The 21,929-nt window shown below is 55.3% G+C and overlaps 1 protein-coding gene across 8 annotated transcripts; it reads left to right on the top strand.

The window, feature by feature from the left end:
- Positions 1-3,511: 3,511 nt before the first annotated feature.
- Positions 3,512-21,392, top strand: TPRA1 (transmembrane protein adipocyte associated 1). 8 transcript variants are annotated; one of them, XM_050781734.1, is made up of 11 exons: positions 3,512-3,941; positions 13,929-14,070; positions 14,220-14,439; positions 17,446-17,532; positions 17,629-17,701; positions 17,826-17,905; positions 18,472-18,582; positions 18,714-18,774; positions 18,981-19,083; positions 19,221-19,301; positions 20,679-21,392. In XM_050781734.1, the coding sequence occupies exons 2-11, from the start codon at positions 13,946-13,948 to the stop codon at positions 20,944-20,946; spliced, it is 1,209 nt and encodes a 402-aa protein (XP_050637691.1). In that variant the 5' UTR covers positions 3,512-3,941; positions 13,929-13,945; the 3' UTR covers positions 20,947-21,392. The 8 variants fall into 8 exon arrangements, with proteins under 8 accessions (XP_050637691.1, XP_050637693.1, XP_050637689.1 ...); XM_050781736.1 differs by lacking the exon at positions 3,512-3,941 and adding an exon at positions 4,387-4,594 and having other exon boundaries at positions 14,220-14,352; XM_050781732.1 differs by lacking the exon at positions 3,512-3,941 and adding an exon at positions 4,403-4,594.
- Positions 21,393-21,929: the final 537 nt, after the last annotated feature.

Here is a 21,929-nt window from a genome sequence, read left to right on the forward strand (position 1 = left end):
TGGTTTCTTTCAGAGCAAGCAAACAAGAGACAGAGGCCATTCAAGACAGATGCCGTGTTTTGGAAGTGATATTCCATTACTTTTGCCATATTCTGTTAGGTAGAAGTGAGTCCTGATGTCCGGCCCACACTCAAGGAGAGGAGATCCTAGCAGGGCTGGGGATTATCAGGAGCCCTTCCAAAGGCCACTGAAGACAGCAGTCGAGATGGTGGATGGGGTCAGCTGGCTGCCCAGAGGTCATCTGATGAGGACTAGGAGCTGTTAGTGGGCCTGGCGATAGCAGATCTGGGATGGCCGGTGTGTCTAGAGTCAGACACCACATTGAAGTGTGTTGACAGGTAGGATACAGGGAAGTGAGAAAGGTGAATGTGAGTTACTAGTTGGAGGCTGGAGCGCTTTTATGTCACTCAGAGATGTATGGGTCAGAGAGGCATTCCCAGGTGTGGAATGGACTGTGAGAGCTGGGACAGGCACTGGAGTGGGATGTGGCTTTTTCTCAGATGAGAGGTTCTTGGGCATGTTTAAACACTGGTGGAGGGGGGCAGGATAGGAGAGATGGAAAGGTGGGTGGGGTGAGTAGGCAGCCTCTATTATGGCCCTCGCCTTCTGGTATTCACACGCTTGTGTGATCTCCTCCCAACAGCATAGGACAAATGTGGTTGGATGTTACTTTGGAGATTCAGTTACAAAAAGACTGCAGCTTTGCTCACTCTGAGGAAAGGCAGCATCCCTGTCTTGAGGACACTCGGGCAGCCTGGGACAGGCTTGGGGAGTGAGGAGCTGGGATCCCAGCCAACAGTCATGCTGGACTTGCTCCAGGACACATCACCTTGGGGTTTGCTCTTCCCACATCACTAGGCATCCATTGCTGGGGCATCTGCTTCAGGACATCGCTGAGGACAAGTCTCCTCCCCTCTCTGGTTCCACCATCTGTAGCCTGCGGCTTTCATCCTCAAGGGCTCCATGCGACCGCTGCACATCCAGGTACCACATCTGACCCATGTAATGAACCAGCTCAGCGCATGTAATGAGCCAGCTGCCCATGGGCGTGGGTGTGAACTGAGGCAGAGGAGCTGCTGTGGCAGTGGTAGGTGACGTGGATCTACAATGGATTGCTTAGTCTCACAGTGGATTGCTGCTAGGCCTACCCACCTGAATTTACATCTTAGAGGGCCTGACAGAACCCAGTTCACGAGGGGCAGCTCTGAGCTCTGGCCTCATGGTCACTTGATGTTCCCCAGTCATCTCTACCAGGGTCCAGTAGCCTGGCAGTGCTGCTTTGTGAATGGTGTCTGGTTCTCTACTATAGATGGCCTGGTCTTGCTCCAGAACCCTAGGGGGTATACTTTGTGGTTTTCCCACCAGAGCTTGCTGTAAGCTTCACACAGCATGTCTTCCCACCGGGTATGCCTCTAGTATCATGGGAGCTGTGGGTCCCATAGTCTGAGGGACAGCCTTTGATGTCATGTGACCCCGAGATATGTGGGTCAGAGCAGCATTTCCAGGTGTGGAATCTTCTACCTCCAGAACTCAGAGGCCTCTAAGCATTGTGCTTGCTCCTCTGGGATGGAGTGTGAGGGGGATGTTCTGGTGTGCCCCAGACCACCAGACCCCTACAAATCTCACTGATGTGGCAAGCCCCTAATTCTTCATAGGGTTTAATCTTCTGCCCATTGGAGCACATATGTCTCATCAAGTTTTCCATGTACTTGTCACCACCTGCTCATCTATCCTGATTAGCACATTGTCATTGACACCGTGAACCAGTGCAGTGTTCTGCAAGACGTTCAGATGGCCCAGTCCCCTTCAGACTCTGTGATGACAAAGGATGGGAACGGTACCATTGGCCTGGGACAAGACCATGTGTGTGTACTGTTGGCCCTTCCTGTGAATGCAAATGGTCCCTGATAGGGATGAAAAAGTATGGTGATCAGATGGAAGGCTATACCCTGAGGCTGTGCTGATTTGTCTGTGCTAGCAATGACACCTGCACGGCACCTGTGGTCAGGGCTACCACTTGGCTGAATCTGCAACAGTCCATTGCCATTCTGTTTATTTTTATAAGGTCAGACTGATGAATTAAATAGGTTCATGGTCGGGGAAACCCTCCCACACGTCTTTGGTCTTCAAGGGCGGCACCAATCTCCACCATTTTCTCTGGTGTGTGATGTTGTTTATGTGCTTGCTCTCTTGGCTGGGGTGGGTGGTGGTGATGGTGGGGTCTCACAGGATTTCACTTGACTTTTACTACTATCACTCTTACCCCATAGACCAAGGAACCAGTGCGGGCATTTTGTTTACTACACAGGATGTCTATCCCAGTGATATATTGAGCTTGATCTTGATGGTCATATGACAGTTGCACCCACCTTGCTTCTCACGCCTAAGCACTACCATCTGGCTTCTGTTATTTGCAGATTGCTGTCATCCCCATGGCTATCAGGGAGCCCAGTTCTGTAGCAGCATCTCCTACTGTCAGCCATGGCCACCCCTGAGCCTGATGTAGGGCGATGGAGAACCTGAGAGTCAGATCTGTCCTATTAAGCTACTTTTCATTTAACGTTGCAGATGCCACGCTCTGTCCTGTGTGTAGTGGATACTGCAGTGAATTAGCCACTGCCTCAGTTCTCAAATGGAGAGAGGTGAAATAGATACCTTCGGTTATTTCATAAATACAACAAAATCCCACAGAAACCTAGATATGGGTCCAAAACTCAAGAGAAGAAAATGTAGAATTCTCCAAGTCTCAAAAGGGAGAAAAAGAAAAATAGAGGGTTTAAGATTCTTCCCGGGGCCTGAAAGCTTAAGGAGATGAATAACTCCTCCCTTCTTAGGCCCAAGGCACAAGGCTACTTGTGCCAGCCAGATAGCAGAAGCAGGATAAGAGCCGGCCAGAAGATACCTACCCTGGCTGGAAGACACGTACCCATGAAGATGGAGAAAGAGGCCATCCGGGTACAACGTATCAGTTATGCCAGACTAGGGTACTTCCTGTTTACAGGAGACTATAAAACCTTTGCCCTGTCCTCACTTGGGGCTGATGCCATTTTAGGCCTCAGCCCACCTGCACCCAGGCGCTCATTAAAACAGCATGTTTTTCCACACCGCCTCGTGTTGTCTGTTGGTGCGCTCTCAGAGTTCAAACTGATACAAGAACCTTACAGAGGGTAGTTATCAGGCCTGGTCACACATGTCCCATGACTTCTCCTTCCTGGCACATGGTAGGGTGGCAGTTTCCTGCCCTCTGGAGGCTAGAAGCGGTGGCCAATTGAATGTGAGCGTGAGTGATACCTGTAACTTTCTGGCAGGCCCTTGAGGAGCCACTGGATTCCCCACGGCTCATTGTGTCTGTGGTCATTCGTGATTACGCAGGCCGCCATTGCCCAGCCTCTCTGGTGAATACAGAAACTGAAACTTAGGCTATGCACATTTGGGTGCAGTCCAGGCTGGGAAAGTCCCAGATGAAGTCCCAGAGGATCACAAGGTGGTTTCTTCCCCAATCTCCCTGTGTTTTTAGGACAGGAGCAAGGAGGAGAATGGGACCCAATCTCATTCCAGCCCAGCGGTGCTGTCACGAGGTATGAGTCTTAGGGTGCCTGTAATAACTGGGTGCCTACAATCTGTGCCAGGCTCTGAGTCAGCCTCAAGATGCTGCAGGGGACATCCTGCAGCGTGGCTCTCTTGGCTCTGTCCTCATGACGCTGGAATTCTATAATAGAGTGGGGAGACTGGACGGGGAGGCAGTTAATGAAGACAATCAGGAGAGAATTAAGATGCTTGGAAGGAAATGAGACTGGACAGCTGCTCCAGCGAGGGTGCCCACAAAACCCTCTTGAGGACATGATGTGGCAAGGAGCCAGCTCAGCAGGGGAACAGGCGTAGAGACAGGAGCAGGAACAAGCTTGGAATAGCTGAGGAACAGAAACAGAGACCCGCATGGCGTGAGTATGGTGAATGCAGCATCCATGCCAGGGGATAAGACAGGCGCAATCAGGGAGGGCTTTCCAGAGGAAGCGGCTTGAAGAATTGTGGAAGTTAGAGTTGGGGGGAGGCGTCCTGGCTGTGTCGCTTCCTCATTGCGGGCTTTGGGCAAGTTATTTGACCTCTCCAAGCCTCAGGTGGCCCTGTAAAACGTGACTATAATGACCGCCCAGCAGGGTTGTTAAGAGGAGTGCCGGAGGCCTGGCGCCGCCCCGTGGAGCAGCGCGCTGGGAGGCGGCGTCCCTGCGGCGTGGCGCGGCGGGAGCGCGTGGCGCCGGGGAGGGTGAGGGTCCCCGCCCCGCCCCGCCTTCCCCCCAGCTGAGCTCAGGTCGCCCCTGCGGGGCTCCCGAGGCGCCTCCAGGCGAGGGGGCGGTCCCCGGAAGCTCCGCCCCGACGGTCCGGCTGCGGCCCCGGCCGGGAGGTGGAGCGCGGCTACCGCCAGCTGGTCCACTGACAACTGCCGCCAGCTGTAAGGCGCGCAGGGCGAGAAGTGGCGCGTCCTCAGCTTTCCAGTCTTCGATTCCGCCCGCTTTCCGAGTGAGAAAGGCAGGCCTCTCTCTTCCTTGAAGCAGCGTCGCGCCTCCGCACCCACTCTGTGCTGTCTCTTTAAGAGGTCAGCGGACTGCTCCGCCTCTTGGGAATTTGGTTGGTCTCGCCCACTTTTTTTTTTTTTTTTTTTCAGTGATGGCTTATTCCTATAGGCTGCTGCAGGTTAGAGGGCGGGCCCGAGTTATACAGGGACTCTGGGACTTGTGGGACTGTGGCCGTTTTCGCAGTTTGGGCTGGACGAAAAAGACGGGTGGCCGCTGTCGGGAAGGGCTGCAGGGTGTGCGAGCTGACCCCGCCTCGCCTTTCCTGCCTAGCCCTCATTCCGCGGAACCGGCCGCGCCCGGTCCTTGCGCGACGCTCCCCGGCCCCGGCCGCCTGGTCAGGCGCTGGAGGCCGGAGTCCCGCGGCCTGTACTGGGTCCGCGCACACCCAGCGGCGGCGGATGGGCGGCCGGGGCGGCCGGGCCTGAGCGCGGCCAGGGCTTTCAGGTAAGGAAGCGGCCTTCTCCCTGTCTCCTGCCGCAGCTAGAGGGGAAGCCCAGCCGCGGTGTTCCTCCTTGCTCCGCAAGCTGCCCCTTGCCGCTCGGGCACAGCTCGGACGGCCGAGGCGGCGTTTGGGAGGGAAGGCCCTGGGTGTGAGAACCCAGGGGAGAAGCGCTGGGCAGTCAGGAGTCGCTCGGGGCGCGGGGTCACGCGAGGCCCGGGAGGGAGCCGCACGCAGCGGCGTTGGGCTTGGCTCCGGCTGGAGGCAGTGCGGGCGGAGATCCGGACCTCGGCGACCCGGTCCGGCGCGGGGTGGCGGCACGGGCTGCAGCCCCACGGTGGCTGTCCGCAGCGGCCGAGGTGCTCCTGAGCCAAGCCTGCGCCGGTTCGGGGTTTTGCTGCCCCGCGAGGGGCAGTGTCAAAGCCTCCGCTCCCCCTGGACTCGGGGAAGGCGTGTGGGGGCTGGCTTTGCGCTCCTCTCTGCAGTGAGGAGGGGCCGCGGGGTCGTCCAGTCCCCAGCGGGGCTTGGCGGTGCTGGAGATTAAGTTGTTTCCGTCATAACAACCTGTTGAGGGCTGCTCGTGTCGTGCCAGGCCGTGTTCTAGGGGACCGATTCCTGAGCACTCCCTGGATAGAGAGTAGTAAACACCCAAACGCGGCTCGGGCGCTGGAGACAGCTGAGAAGGGAGGGCCTCTCAGAGGAGGTGTCAGGAGAGAGCTAGGGGAGAGCCAGTACAAAGGCCCTGAGGAAGGGACCAGCTCAGCAAGTGGAAGGCAACCAGGAGGGCCTGGTACAGGTCAGATTGGGCCCAGGCCTCCCCATCCTTCTGGGGTCTCTGGCTTAGGACAGGGACCACACACCTGCCAGCCCCAAGGCTGAAGGACAACACGGGAGAGCAAAGTAACTTGGCCTCTGCCCTATGGCGCTTCCCCACCATGTCCTTGCTCCAGGGTTTGTAAGCTCAACAGTCCTTTGGGGTGGGAAGCATTGAGGGCCCCTCTCCCCAGGGTTTCCCATCTGGTAGCCGTGGTTGGGGTTTGGTCAATACCGTTGCACAGATGAGAGCAAGGGTCCTATTAACTGAAAGTCAGTGCCGGCCAGGCGTGGTGGCTCACGGCTGTAATCCTAGCACTTTGGGAGGCCAAGGTGGGTGGATCATCTGAGGTCAGGAGTTTGAGACCAGCTTGGCCAATATGGCAAAACCCCATCTCTAGTAAAACTACAAAAATAAGCTGGGTGTAGTGGCACCCACCTGTAATCCCAGCTACTCAGGAGGCTGAGGCAGGAGATCACTTGAATCCAGGAGGCGGAGGTTGTGTGGAGATTTTACCACTGCACTGCAGGCTAAGCAAGAAAGCGAAACTGTCTCAAAAAAAAAAAAAAAAAAAAAAAAACCAAAAAAGTCAGGGCTTCAGGTATTTCATAAGCTTTGATACATAATGGCAATCCTGGTATGGCCAGCAGCCCCATAACCCCAGTGGGGTTGCTGGACCCAAGCAGCAGCAGGAGGGGCACCACCTGGGAGCCTGTGGTAAACAGACTGTCAGCCCTACCCCTGCCCTTGGGAGGAGCATCTGCATGTTAACAACACCAGGGTATTTCCCACATCAGGTCTGAGAAGATAGCTCTAGAACAAGCCTGGTGCTCTTGACCCACAGATGGAGAAACAGGCCTGGAGAGGGGTACCTGGCAAGTTGTTGACTGGGGGCCTGGGCTCTGGAGACAGACAGCCTGGATTGCCGGCCTGGCAAGTGGCTGCCCCTCTGAGCTCCACGTGCACAATGCGGATAACATAAGTACCTCCCTCCCAGGATTGGAAACCAGGGCACAGAGGTTGGGCACAGAGGTTGCTACGTTGTTGGCAGGGGAGTGGGGGCAGGGAGAGCAGCTTATACCTCCTCTGCCTCTCCTCAGACCCCACAGCAATGGGGGCTTCCAAAGGAGTCCATGGACCTGGGAACCAATTCCTTTCTCTCCTTGCCCTTCAGTCCCTTCTCTGGTAATCCCAGCTACTTGGGAGGCTGAGGTGGGAGAATAGCTTGAACCCAGGAGGTGGAGGTTGCAGTGAGCCGAGATCACGCCACTGCACTCCAGCCTGAGTGACAGAGCAAGAGACTCTGTCTCAAAAAAAAAAAAAAAGAAAAGCAGCAACCACCTTTGTACATGTGTCGCTTTTGTAGATGTTTATCTCCCTGGTTTTGTTTGATTCTTATGGCATCCCTTATTAGGCAGGTGTTTTCCCCATGATATTTGGAGGGGGAGTGACTCACCCAGGTCACACAGCAAGCATGTGGCGGAACCAGCAGTGCAGCCCATCTTCTTGACTCCATAACCTGTGTTAGCTGGAGGTTTTTCAGTGGTAAATTAGAGAAATCAGACTCAAACTGGCCTAGGCAGAAACGGGGATTTGTTGGGATTTATAACTGAAAAATCCAAGGGGGTAGGACTAGCTTTAGGTGTGGCTGAATCCAGGGGCTCCAGTGAGCTCATCAACATCTGTCTCCGTCTGTGTCTCAGCTCTGCACTCCTCCGTGTCGGCTTTACTCTGAGGCGGGTCCCTGAGTGTGAGGTCAAGGTGGTACAGCCCTGACTTACTGAGGTCAGCAGAGAGTGTTTCCTCAGTTATCAATGAGAATCTCCCCTGAGACTTTTGCTCTAATAATTTATTCTAATAATAATTTACAGCAAAAGTCTCAGGGCAGATTTTCATTGGCCAGGGTGATGGAACATCCTGACTAGCCAGGCTTAGATCACAGGTGCATTCCCTGGGTTGTGAAGGGTTGGAGTCAGGCATCCATAAACTTCCAGAGAGTCTGGGAGCTGAGTTTCCACTTCAGGAAAGCAGTACTCTTACCAACTAGCAGGAGGCTGGATGCTGGGCAGGCAAAACCAGCAGAAGCCTACCCCACCCTCCATATCCTGGACTCTGCCTGACTCCCCCATTCTCCTCCCTGCCCCTGTTCCTCCCCACTGGCTTCTGTGCTGCAAGGGGCCGCTCTGCTTCCTGGTGACTGCAGGGTGCCTGGCCCGCACCCTGGCCCTTTCCATCCTGGGGCTGCGTGACATTCCATCCTGAGTCAGAGCTGGTGTTGGGCTGTTAGGACCAGGCATTTGTTCTGCCTGGCTTGGCTTTATAATAGGTGTGGGGATAGCCGGTCACGGTGGCCCACATCTGTAATCTCAGCACTTTGGGAGGCTGAGGCAGGTGGATCACTTGAGGTCAGGAGTTCTAGACCAGCCTGGCCAACATGGCGAAACCCTGTCTCTACTAAAAATACAAAAATTAGCCAGGTATGGTGGTGCACACTTGTGATCCTAGCTACTTGGGAGGCTGAGATGGAAAGATTGCTTGAACCCAGAAGGCTGGACTTGGGAGGCAGAAGTTGCAGTGAGCCGAGATCGCACCACTGCACTCTAACCTCGGTGACAGAGTGAGACTCTGTCTCAAAAATAAATACATAAATAAATAAGAGGGGTGGGGAGGAGAGGGCTGTAGAATCTCCCTCCTTCATCAGGTCGCTAATATTCTCAACTCAGAGTTACAAGTTATTATCTCCTGCCACCAGAAGTCAGGCAGGAGGCCGCACTGCACACCCGCTTCCAGCTGTAAGCTCCTCCATGCTCAGGTGGTGGCCCAGTCCTCCAGGGGTGCAGGAAGACACAGTTCCGGACACCATGCCCTCTACTGCCCCATGCAGGCGCAGATCTCTCCATGAGGCATCGCATGCCTTTGCCTCAACCAGCTGCTGGCCAGGAGCAGAAGGGCCACCCTTCTTGACTTTGACCAGAGCCACTCTGCAGGGCATGCTAGCTGTAGGGGAGGACAGTTACTCATTTGGTGGACTGTCCTATGCATTGCAGACATTTGGCAGCCCTGGACCCTGCACACAAAAAAGTCCACAGTCCTCCATCCCCTAGCAGTTGCCATGTCAAACTAGAGCAGTGCTCCACACCAGCTCCACCCCAGAGACCACTGGCTGAAATTAATGGAGACTCAATTTCTGGTGCTGGGGAGGGGCCTGTTTGAACACTAGGCTTTATGGAGGGATCCTGAACAAAATAGTAGCTTGTTAGTGAGGAAGAAGGGGACAGTGTCTTGTGGGCAGTGTTGGCCTCAGTTGTAAAACATCCAGTGGCTCAGGCCAGAAACTGTACCATCAGCCTTCTTTGGCCTCTTCTCTCATTCCCTGTGTTTGATCTGTCAGTGGGTCTTGTTGGCCGAGCCTCCCAAAGGTCTCCCAAATCCCTCTGTTCCACCTGCGCTGTTGCCACTAGTGCAAGCCTCTGTCCTCTCATGCCTGGACTGTTGCAGGAGCTCCTCATGGCCTCCCTGTCTCTGCTCCTCCTCCACTTCATCCCTTTTCACTGGCATCCTGTCCCCACGGAAACCAGACCCCTCACTCCTCGTAACACCCTTCTGGTTGCACTTAAGAGTGAAGTTGAGTTGCATGTGGGACCTGGCCCTGCCAACCTTTCTGGTATCAGCTACCCTGGCCTGTTTTTGCCCTTGGGGCAGGACAAACCTGTTCCCACCTCTGGACCTGTGCATCTGGATCTCATGTGATTCTCCCTGGAATGTTCTTTATCTCGATCTTTCCAAGACTGGCTCCTGCTTATTTATTGAGAGCTGGGCTCAAGATGTCTGACCACCCAATCCAAGCAGTACCTTTATGTTCATTGGGATTTGGGCTAGCTGTTGAAACAAAGGCTAAGATAATAGATTATTTTTATCTATGCATAACAGCCTCCGTGCAAGCTGTCCAGTACATGCACGGAGTCCCCATTGTGCTGGGGACCCAGACACTTTCTTTCTCACTGTTCCGTTACCCTCATACAGGGTTTCTGCCTCATGGTCTGAGAAGGCTGTTCTTGTTCCCACCGTCTTATCCATATTCCAGCCACCCAGAAGGGAGAAGGGCATGACCTGAAATTGGCAGACCTCACTCCAGCCTGGGCAACAAGAGAGAAACTCCATCTCAAAAAAAAAAAAAAAAAAAAAAAGGTTGACCAGGTGCAGTGACTCACACCTGTAATCCCAGCACTTTGGGAGGCTGAGGTGGGCGGATCACAAGGTCAGGAGATCAAGACCATCCTGGCCAACATGGTGAAACCCTGTCTGTACTAAAATACAAAAAATTAACTGGGCATGGTGGCACGCGCCTGTAGCCCCAGCTACTCGGGAGGCTGAGGCAGGGGAATTGCTTGAACCTGGGAGGCAGAGGTTGAAGTGAGCCGAGATCACGCCACTGCACCCTAGCCTGGTGACAGAGCAAGACGATGTCTCAAAAAAAAAAAAAAAAAAAAAGGCTTGTGTTAATGAAGGCTGGGCTGCTTTGCTCCCCTCCCAACAGTAGGGAAGGACCCATCTTCTTTCTTAGGATCTACTATGTGTCTTTAATATTCCCCATCGCTTGAAGATTGCAGCTATGGCCTCGTTTTATTATTTTTAATTAATTCTTTTTTGAGGCGTGGTCCCACTCTGTCACCCAAGCTAGAGTGCAGTGGCACGATCATAGCTCACTGCAGCCTTGAACTCCTGGGCTCAAGCCATCCTCCCACCTCAGCCTTACTATTAGCTGGGACTACAGGTATGCACCACTATACCTGGCTAATTTTTGTATTTGTTTCTTTTTTTTTTTGAGATGGAGTTTCACTCTTGTTGCCCAGGCTGGAGAGCAATGGTACGATGTTGGCTCACTGCAACCTCCGCCTCCTGGGTTCAAGTGATTCTCCTGCCTCAGCCTCCTGAGTAGCTGGGATTACAGGCATGTGCCACCACGCCTGGCTAATTTTTTTGTATTTTTAGTAGAGACAGGGTTTTCCCATTTTGGTCAGGGTGGTCTCGAACTCCTGACCAGGTGATCCGCCCGCCTTGGCCTCCCAAAGTGCTGGGATTACTGGTGTAAACCACTGTGCCTGGTCCTAATTTTGTATTTTTTTTTTTTTTTAGTAGAGGCGGGGCTTCTCCATGTTGGTCAGTCTGGCCTCAAACTCCCAACCTCTCCACCTACCTCAGCCTCCCAAAGTGCTAGGATTATAGGTGTGAGCCACCGCGCCCAGCCTTTTTTTTTTTTTTTTTTTTTTTTAAGACAGAGTCTTGCCCTGTCGCCCAGGCTAGAGTGCAGTGGCACGATCTCAGCTCACTGCAAGCTCTGCCTCCCGGGTTCAAGTGATTCAAGTGATTCTCCTGCCTCAGCTCCCAAGTAGCTGGTATTACAGCTGCACGCCACCGTGCCCGGCTAATTTTTGTGTTTTTTAGTAGAGATGGAATTTTGGCATGTTGACCAGGCTTGTCTTGAACTCCTGACCACAAGTGATCCGCCTGCCTTGGCCTCCCAAAGTGCTGGAATTTCTGGTGTGAGCCACTGCGCCTGGCCAATTTTTGTGTTTTTTGTAGAGATGAGGTCTTGCTATGTTGCCCAGGCTGGTCTGAAACTCCTGAGCTCAAGCAGTCCTCCCTCCTCAGCCTCCCAAAGTGTTGGGATTGCAGGTGTGAGTCACTGCACCCTGCTGTCCTTATTGTTTAGTTGGGGACCTGATCCCAGAGCCAGTGAGTGGCCCACTGGAGCAACCTGAGCCCCAGCCCATGGCCCCCTTCAGAGTCTTCCCTCCCTTTCATCCAGAGGTGTTCTGGTGTTTAAGGGCTTGGACCAGCAATGGGAATATTCCTAAGTTCCCCCAGCCCTGTCTTGGGCTGCTGTTGTTCAGGGATGGCTTTGGCAACAACAGAAGCAGGTCTCCTGTTGCGTTTCTGCAGACCTTGCTGACAGGCATGCAGCTCACTGGGCAGCTCCTTGCTGAAGGGGAGGCCTGGGCCCTTGATATGTTTTCAGGACACATTTTTTTTTTTTTTTTTTTTTTTTTGAGATAGAGTCTCGCTCTGTCGGCCAGGCTGGAGCGCAGTGGTACCATCTCGGCTCACTGCAGCCTCCATCACCTGGGTTCAAGCAATTCTACTGCCTCAGCCTACTGAGTAGCTGGGACTGTAGGTGCATGATGCCATGCCCAGCTAATCTTTTTTTTTTTTTTTTTTTGTATTTTAGTAGAGATGGGGTTTCACCATGTTGCCCAGGCTGGTCTCGAACTCCTGAGCTCAGGCAATCTGCCTGCCTCGGCCTCCCAAAGTGCTAGGATTGCAGGCGTGAGCCACTGTGCCCAGCCACATCTTTTTTACTTTTTAAAATTTACTGAAGTGCACCTACGACTTAGGAGTCATCAGTGTGTGGCTCAATGAATTACCACACAGTGAACACGCCTGTGTACCCACCACCTGGATCTGACAACCAGAAGCTGGCATGCCTCCCCCAATTACCACGCTCTTCATCTCCCCAAAGGTGCCCCGTCTACATTTGTCCACGGATTGTATGCCTGTCGGCCCTTGTGCCTGGCTTCACGCTATATCACTTCTGAGAGTCATTCGTGTTGCCTGTAGCAGTGGGTCGTTCTTTTTATGCTGTGCAGTGTCGACCACTTATGCCCATGCTCTGGGGCTGCTTCCCGCCTGGAGCTTTCATCCACAGGCTTTATGAGCATTCCTGGTGAAGCAGAGTCACAGGCATCTGGCCCAATCTGTTCAAATCATTCTAAATATTGGCATATGTTATGTTCTGGTGCCCCAGGCCACACCTGGATCACCCCAAATTCCCTGCGGAAGTACCTGTTGCTATTCCCTGAGAGTCCTCTAGCTCAACAGTCTTGGTTTTTTTTTTTTTTTTTTTTTTTTTTGAGACGGAGTCTCGCTCTGTCGCCCAGACTGGAGTGCAGTGGCGCGATCTCCACTCACTGCAAGCTCCGCCTTCCCGGGTTCCCGCCATTCTCCTGCCTCAGCCTCCCGAGTAGCTGGGACTACAGGCGCCCGCCACCGCGCCCGGCTAATTTTTGTATTTTTAGTAGAGACGGGGTTTCACCGTGTTAGCCAGGATGGTCTCGATCTCCTGACCTCGTGATCCGCCCGTCTCGGCCTCCCAAAGTGCTGGGATTACAGGCGTGAGCCACCGCGCCCGGCCAACAGTCTTGGTTTTCTGACCAGACCCTCAGTCCTCCAACCCCAGAGTGGTTCCCAGGACCCCAGACCACCAGCTCTCCTGTCTTCCAGGCTAGACTCAACCTCTTGTGCTCAGAGTGTCGTGTGGGCCCCTGCCTATGGGCCCACCCTGTCCCTGGTTTCACCCTGTAGCCTGACCATTGCAGACATAGCTTGCCCTGCCCCTCTGTGGTATAGCCTCTTCCCCCATGCCCATCTCCACTTGGAGACCTCCTGTGCATCTCCCAGGCACGGCTCAGTGTCCCCTCCATCTTTGTCTGTGGTGGCAGAGGGAGATAAGGGCCAGAGGGTGCAACTGAGGAGGGCATGGTGCCCAGCTGTGGCCCTCAGCAGTTCCGTGGCCTCATACGAGTCAGTGGCCTCTGAGTTCTGCATGGTGTGGCGGGTCGGAACCACGGCTGACCGCTCCCAAGAACTCCCCGTGTGTGTCTTGTTTGAGGCATTTGGCATCACCACAGCCTTACTTGTTACACCCATTCCATGGGTGGGGGACACAGGCACGGAGAGGACAGGAAGGAAAGGGCAGGGCTGGGCTGTGAACCCAGAGCCTGTGCTCTCACCCATGCTGCTCTCATGGGCCCTCAGGACTGAAAGGAGCCAAATGGCTGTGCCTTACACAGGAGATGCTCAGCTGAGGGGGTGGCTTTGTGATTGTTTGCGGATCGTGAGATAGAGCCTGAGATGGGGGATTGGGTCGTGACCTGTGTGGAGTCCCACACTGAGTTGCAGTAGGTAGGGAGGGTGGTTTACAGGGGTGCTCTGTGCAGCCCCTCTGATTTTCCCCTGGGAGTCCCAGGTCCAGAGGAAGGAGGACAGTGGCCCAGGCCACACAGCTCCTGCACGGCTCACTGGGTGACTCTCACTCCCACAGGGCTGGCTGCTGGCAGAATGGACACCCTGGAGGAGGCGACTTGGGCCAATGGGAGCACAGCACTACCCCCACCCCTGGCACCAAACATCAGTGTGCCTCATCGCTGCCTGCTGCTGCTCTATGAAGACATTGGCACCTCCAGGTGAGGCAGTCACAACACTGGGCAGGCTTGCTGAGTGTCAGTGGCTTTTCCTGGAGTCGGGGAGTGGTGAGGGTGGGCCAGACTGTGTGCTGGAGAGAGGGTGCATATGTGGCCTCGCCAGTGAGCCAGCTCCTGTGCCTGTCTGCCAGGGTCCGGTACTGGGACCTCTTGCTGCTCATCCCCAATGTGCTATTCCTCATCTTCCTGCTCTGGAAGCTTCCATCTGCTCGGGCCAAGATCCGCATCACCTCCAGCCCCATTTTTATCACCTTCTACATCCTGGTGAGTTCACTGCAGTTGACAGAAAAGCCAACGACACAACTGAAACAAAAAGGAATTAGCTGCTTCTATAATGAAAATGAGCTTCAGGTATGGCTGGATCCAGGCAGTTAAATTTTGCCGTTAAGATCTGTTTCTGCATCTCTGCTGTCTTTGGGACTTATCTCTGATGAGTTCCCCTCATATGGTGTCAAAGATGGCCAAGAACAGCTTTGAGCTAACATCCTGCCTCTACAACTCAGGCAGACAGTGCCTGTTTGCTGATAGTGCCAGTGTAGACCTGGGATTTCCTCTGACTGGCCCACCTAGGATCCCATCCTCATCCCTGAGCCAAGCACTGTGGCTAGGAAGGAAAGGGGCTCTGTGAAGCTGGGAGGGCAGCATCAGCTCAGCCGGACCATGTGGACTGAGGGAGGTGGTCCCTACAACAGAACTGGGGAGCTGATACTAGAGGGGAGGGGAATGGATGCTGGGTAGGGAAAATGCCCACTGCATCCTCCAACCTTTCGTCCCTTATCTGTCCATTCTGTGAAACCTCTTTGGAGAAGACATCTTACTTGCTGGGAGAGCCTGCATTCTCACCACTTGGTGGTCCTGGCACATGTTGCCTGGGGAGAGGTGTCAGGGCTGTGGTTGAGAAGGCAGCTCCAAACGTGGGCTGTCCCGTTATAGGCTCCAGGTGTAGGCTCCAGGTGTGGGCTCCAGGTGTGGGCTGTCCAGGTATAGGCTCCAGGTGTGGGCTGTCCGGTATAGGCTCCAGGTGTGGGCTGTCCGGTATAGGCTCCAGGTGTGGGCTGTCCAGGTATAGGCTCCAGGTGTGGGCTCCAGGTGTGGGCTGTCCAGGTATAGGCTCCAGGTATGGGCTCCAGGTGTGGGCTCCAGGTGTGGGCGCTGAGTATAGGCTTCAGGTGTGGGTTCCAGGTGTGGGCAGTCTTGATGCAGGTTCCAGATATGGGCCACAGGTCTGGGCTGTGCAGGTGTGGGCTGCAGAAGGCTTCAGGTGTGGACTACCCAGGTATGGGCTGTCCAGGTGCGGGCTTCAGGTATGAGCCGTCTAGGTAATGGGCTTCAGGTGGGGGTTATCCAGGTGCAGGCTGTCTGGTTGGGGGCTGTCAGGTGTAGGCTTCAGGTATGGGCTGTTCAGGGACAGGCTATCCAGGTGTGGACTTCAGGGCTGTCCAGGTGCAGCCTGTCCAGGTGTGGGCTGTCCTGGTGTGGGCTTTCGGTGCGGGCTGTCCAGGTATGGGCTTCGGGTGTGGGCTGTCCAGCTCCCTTCCTTCAGGGCGCCCTTACCCTGCCTGCAGGGCCTGCCTGGCTAGAGTCCACCCTTAGATACCACTACATGAGAGCCGAGTGGCTCCCTGGTCGCCTCTTTGTGGTCTAGCCCAGAACTTCCCAGTTAGAGGAGTGGGCTGTGGGCAGGCAGAGAGACAGACAAGGGACTGGGGAAGCCTGGAGGCTGTATGGCCTGATGTCCCTTACACCTGCAAGATGGTGATGGACAGGACTGGGAACTGAGGCCTGCTTTCTTCTCTGCTTCTCTCCCCATTTACTTATTTGTGTATTTATTCAACAGATATTAAACATCTACTGTATGCTAGGCAGATGTCCTTTTGTGGGATAAGGGGGAGTGCAGGCAGGAAGAAAGAGCCAGGGCTAAATGTCCAGGAACATAGAACAGGGCCCAGCCCATCAACTTTTGAGGACTTTGTCCTAAACAGTTCAGGAGGCAATGGTAAGAGTGGACTCAGGAAGTCCAGCTCTGAACCCCAGCCGTGCTGCTGTGTGACCTGGAGCCAGTGGCTTGGTCTCTCTGTGCCCCAGTGCCCTTCTGCGTAATAGATGTTGATCTGCTTTAGCTATGGAGTTCGTATGAGCACCTATGAGGTCATCTGCATAGCTGCAGCCCAGTGGGAGCTTGGCATACAGTAGGTGTTTGGCAGTTTGTTGCTTTTGCTGCCTGCCCTGCTGACACAATTTCTCATGGCATAAAAGACAGAGTATATATGGATCTGGGCATGTGTCAGAAAACCCAACTGAGACTCACAGAAGCCAGTTTCTGACTGAGAAACTGGGCAGTTCCTGGGCCTCAGGCACAGCAGGATTTTGGGGCACAGCAGTGGTGCTGGGGCACCATCTCCATCTCCCACTTAGCCTGAGATCTCCCCGATGGCCCTGCTCTCTTGCCATCTGCCCTTGTGGCAGCAGGGTGGCGTCCATGGTTCCAGGTTTGCATGCCCTTGGTGTGCCTTTCCCAGCAGTTGCACCTGACATCCTGGTTCTCTCTCATGGGGCTCCCGTGGGTCCCAGGCACTTCCCTGAACCAGCCCTCAGGCCAGGGGAATGACACACACCACTGGCCAGTGCTGCGTCCTAGGCCCATCCCTGAAGCCAGGAGCGGGGGACTCAGCCTCACCTGGAACCACTGAAGTGGGGGTGAGGAGGGAGAGGAAGGGGATGGATATACCAGGCCGATAAGTGCCACAGATGCTGAGCAGGCCCTTTTGCGAAACCTGCTGGGCCGGTGGCTTCCCTAGAGGTCTCCACACCTGTTGTCGGTGACCTTTCGCCTGGTCCCGCATGCCTCAGAATTAAAACCATGAATATGATAATAACAGCAAATGTATACTTGGCCCTTCCTGGGTGCCAGGCAGTCTTCTGCTGCATCTGTTAACCCATTTGACCCAACAATCAAATGCAGTAGGTTTTGTTTCTGCCCCCGTTTTATAGATGAGAAAGCTAAGGTACAGAGCCAGGAAGCAGCAGCCTGCTACTTGTGATGTGAACCTGGCCCATCTGGCTCCACCGTGCTCACCCCTACTCACCAGCCCAAGGCTGTTGTTCCTAGCCAGGAAACTGGGGCCCCAAGAGGGGAGGGCCAGGCTGGAGGTCACCTGCAGTTGAGGGTCTGCAAGTCTGTGAGCCTTGCTCCCTGGAGCCTGATCCCCACCTCCCTGTGTCCCACCCTGACTTGCCCCTTCCTCCTTTCCAACCTCAGGAACCAAAGGCTCCTATAGATATGGGGATGAGCTTACTGCCCCTGCCGATGCAGAGGCTCTTGTTCCCTGACTACCACGCCACTCCCTTGCCCACCAGGTGTTTGTGGTGGCACTGGTGGGCATTGCCCGGGCCGTGGTATCCATGACGGTGAGCACCTCGAACGCTGCAACTGTTGCTGATAAGGTGCGGCTGGGCCCTCTGAGGGAGGCCAGGGAGGCCTGGCCTGGGGTGGGCTGGGGATGCTGGCCTGGGCTGACGCTGTGCCCACTCTGCGTGCAGATCCTGTGGGAGATCACCCGCTTCTTCCTGCTGGCCATCGAGCTGAGTGTGATCATCCTGGGCCTGGCCTTTGGTGTGTGTACCGCTGGGCTCCGGGGCCCCGGCAACGCTCTCCCCTGCCCCTCCCTGGCTGTGGGCTGACTCTGGCGTGGTCACCTGGGCTGGCTCCTGCCTACTGACCAGCACGTTTCTTCCAGGCCACCTGGAGAGCAAGTCCAGCATCAAGCGGTTGCTGGCCATCACCACAGTGCTGTCTCTGGCCTACTCTGTCACCCAGGTAAGAGGGTGGGTTTGGGCAGGAGATGCCAGGGGTCAGGGCACCAGGCACCCACTGCTTCTGGGCTTGGGTGAGGTTTCCAGTCTTTGTCACCTTCAGAGTTCCCAAAACTTTGCACCTGAGAAATCACATGGGATGCTTGTTACCGAGGCACATTCTGGGGTCCCCTGGAGATTCGGATCCAGTAGGCCAGGGCACCAGGGCGGGAGGCTCAGGACTTGCCATTTTAATAAGGAGTTCAGGTAGGGACAGTGCAGGTCCGCAGACCTCCCTGAGAAGCATGCATCTAGAGGCCTCTTTCTTGGATTGGGGGGAGGTACTGCACCTCGTCCATCTCTGCCCCCTGCCCCATGTGACTCAGCCCAAGACTGGGCCGGCTCCGGATGCTATAATCAGGTGGGCAGTACGTGGCCTGGGAGCAGGCTGGGGCAGGTGACTTGAGGGTCAGGCCAAGAGGCTGGACTTGGTGTGGTAGAGAGCTTAGGGGCCTTTGCATCAGGGAAAGCCCCTGGGAGGGAGGAGCCTTGAGATCCTCTCCCTTCATCCCTTCCTGCTTGCCCCTGCAGGGCACCCTGGAGATCCTGTACCCTGATGCCCATCTCTCAGCTGAGGACTTTAATATCTATGGCCATGGGGGCCGCCAGTTCTGGCTGGTCAGCTCCTGCTTCTTCTTCCTGGTGAGGTTCAGGCTGGGGCAACTGGGGTGGCTGGGGCCTCAGGGCCAGGTAGGGGATTGGATGCCTGGGTTTCTGGCTGTGGGTCAGGGCTGGCGCCCCCAGCACTGTCTCAGCCCTGCCTGTCTCTGTAGGTCTACTCTCTGGTGGTCGTCCTTCCCAAGACCCCGCTGAAGGAGCGCATCTCCCTGCCTTGTGAGCAGCTGGCCAGCAGCTCTGGGACAGGCGGGGACGGGAGGGCATCTACTGGGCCACTGTGGCTGGGAGCTGGAGAGCCCTGGGTGAAAGGGAGGCCTAGGGGGGCCCCGAGGGACACACCAGGCTTGAGGGTGGTAGGTGCTGGAGGCAGAGTCTGGCCTGGCCAGGGTGGGACCTCACGACCCACCCTGTCTGGCCCCCAGCTCGGAGGAGCTTCTACGTGTATGCGGGCATCCTGGCACTGCTCAACCTACTGCAGGGGCTGGGGAGTGTGCTGCTCTGCTTGGACATCATCGAGGGGCTCTGGTGCGTGGGGGCTGCAGGGTGTCTACCTCGTGGGGGCATGGGAAGTGGGCGGCAGGGTGTCCACCCACTGGGGGCATGGGGAGGTGTGGAGTCAGCATAGGGCTGGGAGGCCCTGCGCTGACCTGTCTTCTCCGCAGCTGTGTAGATGCCACAACCTTCCTGTACTTCAGCTTCTTTGCTCCGCTCATCTACGTGGCTTTCCTCCGGGGCTTCTTTGGGTGAGTCTGTGGCCGCCGGCGCCCCCGCGTGGCTGCTAGCGGAACTGCGCCTTCTTCCAGAATGGGTGTGAGGATTGAAACAGAGGGGCTGTGTATGCATTCAGTGTGCATGCGCATGCACATACTTGCACATGGGCACATGCGTACAGATACACATGCACATGCACACAGATATATGCACACTCACCCACATGTGCATGGACACGTGCACATGCACGCACAGATGCACAAGCATGCACACATGCACAAACATACACATACGGATACACACGGGCACATGCACACAAACATGCACGCCCACATGCATGCATACACACATGAACACACAGGCGCTCAATATATACATACATGTAGATATATGCACATATACATATATACATACATATATATGCACATTGTATGTACAGTACACACAGACATACTCTCACCATGAGAGATAGAGTGACTGTGCACGTTGTCCTACATTGCTAGTTTTTATTTAATAATATATGAACTCATTCATTCGCAAGCATTCATTGAACACCTACTGTGTGCCAGACACTGCTAGAGCCAGAAGATGCGAGGCCCACAGTGGATGCAAATCCCTGTCCTCATGGAGCTTGTACCCTGCTGGGGGAAGACTTAAGTGGGGAGCAGGTTTGGGGTGGGAAGTCAGTTGGATTCTCTGGGGGTGAGTACACTGCTATGCACATGTGCATCTGCAGAAGCATCTGTGAGATGGGATGCTGAAGACGTGGGATTGGGGGTCCCACTCCAGGCCTCTAATGTGGTCGGAATGTGGGTGCTTTGCCCCTCCTTTCTCACCTGCCAGGTCTTGTGGGGAGGGGCTCAGCCTCCCCCTGGGTGAAGCTGGCAGAGGGTCAGACTGGCCCACAGCCACAGCTCGGATCTGCAGACACAATTTCTCTCCTGAGCCTCAGGCTCCTTTTTGTAAATTGGGTGTAGTGTGTCCCCCTTGGAGAGTTACCCTGAGGGCCGAGGGACCAGATCAGGGTGGAGCAGGCAGTAACATGAGCAGCAGGGGTCAGAGGAGTGGGGCGGAGGCCACAGCCAGTGTTTCCTGAGTGCTTGGGCAGGCGCTGTTGAAGGCTCGTGATTTATGTCGTTCTTCCTCCACACGGTGTCCACGCACCCATTTCACCATGAGGAAGCAGGCACAGAGGCCCCCTGCCTGAGCTCACACAGTCGGGGGAGGAGGGCTGGGTTCCAAAACAAGTCTAGATGGGCACCGGGGTCCAGCTGACAGGCCTACTTGGGGTGTGTGTCAGGCAGCTGTTGGCCGATTCCTTCCTTATCTGGTGGCCCCATTGGCCTGGAGGGAAGACTGTTCCTGAGTCACTCAGTGAGGCTCCTGTGCCCCTGTCTCCCTCCTGTCAGCTCAGAGCCCAAGATCCTCTTCTCCTACAAATGCCAAGTGGACGAGACAGAGGAGCCGGATGTACACCTACCCCAGCCCTACGCTGTGGCCCGGCGGGAGGGCCTGGAGGCTCCAGGGGCTGCTGGGGCCTCAGCTGCCAGCTACTCAAGCACACAGTTTGACTCTGCGGGCGGGGTGGCCTACCTGGATGATATCGCTTCCATGCCCTGCCACACTGGCAGCATCAACAGCACGGACAGCGAGCGCTGGAAGGCCATCAATGCCTGAGAGCAGCTGCCAGGGCCTGCAGAGGACAGGCCAGAATGGAGGCCAGCAGGTCCAGAGTCCCCGGGGGAGGAGGACCAGGTCAAGGGACCTTCTGTGGGCGGTAGCCTTGTGTGGCCCTGTTCCCACCATGAGTCTGGAGGCCCCACCTCCCTGGGGCTCCCAATCCCCTTTGCCATCTCTGCTCTCACTGGGGACTCTCCTCCCTTCCCATCTGGTCTCATACTGCTCAGCGACATGGCCCAGGCTTTCCTTCCAGGGCCATGCTTGGCAAGGTTGGCTGAGGGCACCCTCCTTCTCTGCATCCTTGGCACGAGGGCAGGGCTGGCTCTCCCAATGCCTCCATCCCATCCCCATGGTGCTTTGGCCTCCTCAAAGCCCACTGTGGTAGATGGACTGAAGTGTGTATATTTTCTTGATCTATTTTTTAATAAAAATGAAAAGGAGCAGAAGGTGCTAATGTGGAGGTTTTGCAGGAATACTGGTGCTGGTTCCTTTCAGGAGCCTGAGGGCTGGGTGAGGGGCTGGGAGGCTCAGGGGGCCTCTGTTTGCTCAACTAAGGAACAATCCCCATTGCCCAAGCCCTGGACTGGCTGCTGGGGAGGTGGAGAGAAACAGGATCCCAGCTGCCCCTGCCCCTGGGCCCATCTGAGTCGTGGGGACAGACATTGGAGAGAGAGGAGAACTATGTTTTGTGAGCCAGCCCCTCTCCCTTCTGTGTCAGAGACACACACTGTTGTCTTGAGCAGCGGGTTCCCTCTGCTCAGCTCCAGTAAAACTCAGAATGGACTTACTATTGCCATCTGTAAAATCCGGAGAAGACGCATCCTGCAGGGCCTTTTGTAAGGATTGGAAAACACTAAGCGTGAGTGGCTGGCATACAGTCATGAACGATAAGGATAGCTCTTATTTTTAGCCTCGAGAATAGTGCTTGGCACTAGTAAACCCTCAGCAGACAGGATGCGGGGAATGATGTTTGTCATAAG

This window comes from Macaca thibetana, chromosome 2, assembly GCF_024542745.1.
Source record: "Macaca thibetana thibetana isolate TM-01 chromosome 2, ASM2454274v1, whole genome shotgun sequence".
Classification (NCBI taxonomy): domain Eukaryota; kingdom Metazoa; phylum Chordata; class Mammalia; order Primates; family Cercopithecidae; genus Macaca; species Macaca thibetana.